The sequence below is a fragment of the Belonocnema kinseyi genome, chromosome 9, assembly GCF_010883055.1.
Source record: "Belonocnema kinseyi isolate 2016_QV_RU_SX_M_011 chromosome 9, B_treatae_v1, whole genome shotgun sequence".
NCBI lineage: Eukaryota > Metazoa > Arthropoda > Insecta > Hymenoptera > Cynipidae > Belonocnema > Belonocnema kinseyi.
Genome location: NC_046665.1, coordinates 106,324,280 through 106,329,631, shown reverse-complemented (window position 1 = coordinate 106,329,631; position 5,352 = coordinate 106,324,280). Strand labels below are relative to the sequence as shown.

The window sequence follows — 5,352 nt, the reverse complement described above, 5'->3', positions numbered from 1 at the left end:
AAGAGGATGTAATTAACTCTAGATAAGTAGAGAAATGTATAATATGAGTGTATAGAGAACCATTATTGTTACTATTAATCCATATAGAGATTCTATTTTGTTCTAGTTGTCAAAAAAAAATCCTTGAATGCAAGAGTGGATGGATAAGAAAAAGAAATGTAAACCAAGTCCAATTTTTCAAGGCCGTTCGGCTGAAAAATAAATAAATATCTATCTATATATAGTTAAATTTTTAATCAGAAATATTATTTTTAGAGAAAGAGTTAAAATTTTAACCAAGCAAGTTGAATTTTCAAGGAAAAAGGATGCATCCTCATACAAAAATGTAATATTTGATATTTCAATGAAAAAATTGTAATTTAAACTAAAAAGACCAATTTTAAGCTAAGAAGTATTTTACATTGAAAAACATAATAAACTGTAAGCTGAACGAATGTTCAAAAAAATTACTTGAATTTTCAAACAAAAAATATTTCAGTTTGGTTTTCAAGACCAAAAATTAAGTTTCATAAAAAAATTTAATTTTCAAGCAAAATACTTGAATTTTCAACTGCAAAAAAAATAAATAGAAATACAAGTTAAATAAATGACAACAAGAATATTATATCAGAGATGCCGCAAGACATAATTTTCAAATTAAAATTGAGAAATTTCAAATTAATTTAATTATTTTAACAAAAAAAAGTTGGCTTTTCTACCTCAAAAGATGAATTTTCAATTCAAAAGGTTGAAATTTCAACAAAACAGTCGAATTTTCAAACAAATTGTTGATATTGTAACATATAAAAATTAATTTTCAAACTAAAGATAAAATTTAATGAAATACTGGAAATGTCTACATACATCGATGAATTTTCAACCAAATAGTCGAATTAAAAAAATAAAAATACAAAAAAAGATTAAACTTTAGCCATCAATAGTTAAATTTGCAACAAAAAGATGAATTCCTAATTAGACATAAAATAAGTAGTTTTTCTAGTTTCGACCTCTCATCGTTAACAAATAATTGTGTATATTTCAACCAAAAAAATCAGATTTTTAACCGAATAGTTTAATTTTAAACGAAAGAGTTGACTTTCCAACAAAATAGTTAAATTTTGAACCCAAGAGTTAATTTTTCAACAAGGTAATTAAAATCTTAACAAAATGGTTGAATTTTTAAACAAATTGATGAATGTTGAACCTACTGATACAAATTCTCAAACAAAAAGACGAATTTTTCACCAATGATATTAATTTACTACTAAAAAGATGCATTTTAAACAAAATACATGAATTTTCAACTTAAAAAGATCAATTTTAATAAAAAATAAGAAATAGTTAAATTTTCAATCAAAAAATGAATTTAAAACAAAATAATTTTGAACAAAATACTCTGATCTTCAAACAAAGAGATGACTTCTTGACTAAAATGATGCACCTTTTAAAAAAATGAATTTTTAATAAATTGGAAAAGGAGCTCAAAAAGGGATAAAGATTAAACATTTATTTTTATACATAAAAAAGAAACAATCTTCTATCAGAAATGTAGTACTTTTAAATATTTCTGAATGATTTTTTAATGACTTTTGTCATCAAAGAATTTATTTTTACAAAGTGGATATTGTTGCAATTGTATGATTATTAATTTTCCAAAAAAACCCGTTTCTTCTTTTGTAAATTCAATAAAAGAGAAATAATTTAATTATTAATTTTCTTAAATTCTGAACAGTTATTAATCCATTTTCAGTTATATTTAATTGTTAACAGTTGAATTTTTTACTGCTGAAAATTAAATATTCATTTTTGTTTAGTTGGAAATTCAGTTTTAATTTTATCCAATTTTAAACAATTCAACTTTCATCTTTTGTAAATTCAAACAAAGAGAAATAATTAATTTATTATTTTTCTTAAATTTTCATTTCTGAACATTCATTAATTCCATTTTCAATTCTATTTAATTTTTCAATAGTTCAATTTTTACTGCTGAAAATTCAATTAAAATTTTTGTTCAATTTAAAAAAATTAAATTTTCATCTTTTTAAGATTTATTTATCAATTTTTTCAATTTTTAACAGTTTAAAATTCAACTATCAATTATCTTCAAGTTTCAACAGTTGAAAATTCAATGTCCAGTTCTCTTAAGCTTTTAAAGAATTAAATTTTTTACTGTTTTTACTGTTTTCAATTTTCGCTTTTGTTCCATTTTAAACAATTGAATTCTCATTTTTTGAAAATTTAATTGTCAATTTTCTTCAATTTTCAACAGTTGAAAATGTAATTTTCAATTATCTTCAAGTTTCAACAGTTGACAATTCAATTTTTAGTTCTCTTCAACTTTTCAATATTTAAAATTTTTACTGTTAAAAAATAAATTTTCTTTGATTTTCAATGTTGAAAATTAAATTTTCGTTTTTGTTCAATTTTAAACAAGTAAAATTTTCATCTTTTTAAAATTCAATTAACTATTTTTTTCGATTTCTAATAGTTGAAAATTCAATTTTTAGTTCTCTTCAAATTTTCAATATTTAAATTTTTTACTGTTAAAAAATCAATTTTCTTTGATTTGTAATAGTTGACAATTCAATTTTCGCTTTTTTTCAATTCTAAACAATTGAATTCTCATTTTTTGAAAATTTAATTGTCAATTTTCTTCAATTTTCAACAGTTGAAAATGTAATTTTCAATTATCTTCAAGTTTCAACAGTTGACAATTCAATTTTTAGTTCTCTTCAACTTTTCAATATTTAAAATTTTTACTGTTAAAAAATAAATTTTCTTTGATTTTCAATGTTAAAAATTCAATTTTCGTTTTTGTTCAATTTTAAACAAGTAAAATTTTCATCTTTTTAAAATCCAATTAACTACTTTTTTCGATTTCTAATAGTTGAAAATTCAATTTTTAATTCTCTTCAAATTTTCAATATTTAAATTTTTTACTGTTAAAAAATCAATTTTCTTTGATTTGTAACAGTTGACAATTCAATTTTCGCTTTTGTTCCATTTTAAACAATTGTATTCTCATTTTTTGAAAATTTAATTGTCAATTTTCTTCAATTTTCAACAGTTGAAAATGTAATTTTCAATTATCTTCCAGTTCAAAAAGTTGAAAATTCAGTTTTAGTCAATTTTACACTTTTTAAAGTTGAAGAAAACTGATAATTGAACTTTCAACAGTTGAAAGATCTACTTGTTGCAAATTAAAGAAAATTTAAAATTGAATTTAATAAATAAATGCTTCAATCCATGCAAAAAATGTAGTTAACCTTTGATTTTTTCAAAAAAGTGTCGCAATCAACAAATATTTTTTTTTCTCTTAAATACCATCATTAATAATTAAATCTTGGTACTTTTTTGTCCAAAAAAATTATTTCATCTTCAAAATTTTATTTAAATCCTAAACATTTTAGTATGAAATCGGTCAAAACGGGATATTCTATCTCCTTCTCCAAGACAAATATTGAAAAGGATCAAATTATTCTTAAATTCTACTATTCCTAACAAAACAAACAAAGCCTGTAAAATAACTGCGTTCAAAATAGTGAAATTCCAAATGTAAAAGCAAAAACATCACATTAAATGTAGTGCTTTTACAAAATCTGAGAAAAGTACCTTTCTGAAAGTAGGAAACAATTGAGTAAAATTATTTCCTATTTTCAGAAACGAGAATTCCCAAAATTTTGTAAAACCACTATACTGAAAGTAGTGTTTTTACTTTCCCAGTTGGAAGTTTGCTATTTTGAACGCAGTTATTTTACAGGTTTTGGTACAATTACAAAAACACAGTAGATATTTACAAAAAAAATCTTCTACAGTGTGCATCTTCAAATAAATACAAAATTGACACTCCAAATAATAATCAACCACCATAAAATCCTAGAAATCGCTGTTTTTATTTTCCTCTCCTTTTTTTTTCCTGTGAAACTTACACAAAACCGTTATAATAAGATCTTAAATTTTGATTAGACAGATATCTCATATCCAACATGATCCACATTCGTCACACGAAATTCGCGAATGCCAACTAGAAAACAAGACAGTACCCAGAACGATAAACAATCAAGACTTGCTCTCCAATTCACTCATCGTTCGATCAGCGCCTCATCGATCCTTCACATCACTTTTTATCCAACAACCCACTCCTAAATATCGAAAAATATACGTAGCATAACTACCCAAAAGAGTGATTCTTCAGTTGTCATTGTTGGAAAGTGGCAGTATACTCGTAGCCTTTACAATAATATTTATTAGAAAACTGCACAACAAGTGGTCGACCTCCTCACAGAATCCGCGCGTTCAGCTTCACCCTTCAAAGAATGCGTTTTCCTTTTCAAGAAAGATTACAAAAAAAAAAAAAAAAAAAAACCCAAGAAAAGAAAAGAAAAGCTACATCACTGTGGATTAAATAAGATGGTAGGAGAGCCACCACATCAAGAAGGGCTGAGCACCAGCCAAACACAGAATGAAGTAGAGTCTCCTTTTATTGCCACTGGCTGTGTAGGAAGTGTGTCCTTCCGGAATCACTCGCAGCTTCAAAGATCGCACTAGGAAAAAAGCTAGGGATATACCAAAGTATGTGAGGACGACGTAATATCCGAGGCTTCGAAAGATCAGCGAGGCCACGACGGCTGCATTTATCCCCACGTATTTGTAGCCACAGTAGGCTAGGAGGTCCATGGTCCGCAGACTCGTGTCCAGATTCATTACGTAGAGGGTTATAGTGTGAATTAATAATTCTATCAGACCCCAAGCCAAGGCCGTGCTCGACAATATGCCCAGCTGCTCGGGTGTGAATTTTTCCTGGGTTCCCAGAGCAAGTCCGGCTACGACAACGTAGGTCAGGAACGCCATGGTCGGAATGTACAAGTCGGGCGCGTTTCTTTCGTATCGTGGTTGGAGTGGACCATCCTGTTCGTACTTTACAGACCAGTCCTGAAATAAAATGATTTTTATTACCTTCGCTGCTATCATTTCTCCGTGTCTATTCAGGGGTCGTACTTAAATTACGAGGGTAGTTCAATAAGTCCTAAGAATGAAGTATAAAAACAATTTTTTTTGGGTACATTTTTTTTTATTTTTCAACATAATCTCCTTGAAGCTCTATACACTTGGTCAATCGCTTTTCAAGTTTTTTTAATCCTTCAGAAAAATGCCTTTTCGGAAGTTCCTCAAAATAAGCACTTGCAGAGGCAATGACGTCTTCGTTGTCTGGAAATCTCTGTCCACCGAGCCATTTTTTCAAGTTTGGAAATAAGAAAAAGTCCCTGGGGACTAAATCTGGTGAATACGGTGGGTGTCCGACCAATTCGAATTTTAGTTCTTCAATTTTAGCCATTGAAACGAAGCATGTGTGAACTCGGGCGTTGTCGTGAT

General features: G+C 27.3%; 1 protein-coding gene across 1 annotated transcript in view; it reads right to left on the bottom strand.

The window, feature by feature from the left end:
• Positions 1-3,853: 3,853 nt before the first annotated feature.
• The window catches only part of LOC117180188 (protein YIF1B), an 18,530-nt gene continuing 17,031 nt past the window's right edge, over positions 3,854-5,352 (bottom strand). Inside the window, exon 4 of the mRNA XM_033372558.1 lies at positions 3,854-4,911. Within this exon, the coding sequence (XP_033228449.1) occupies positions 4,381-4,911 (531 nt within the window). The 3' untranslated portion in view covers positions 3,854-4,380. The remainder of the gene's footprint in view (positions 4,912-5,352) is intronic.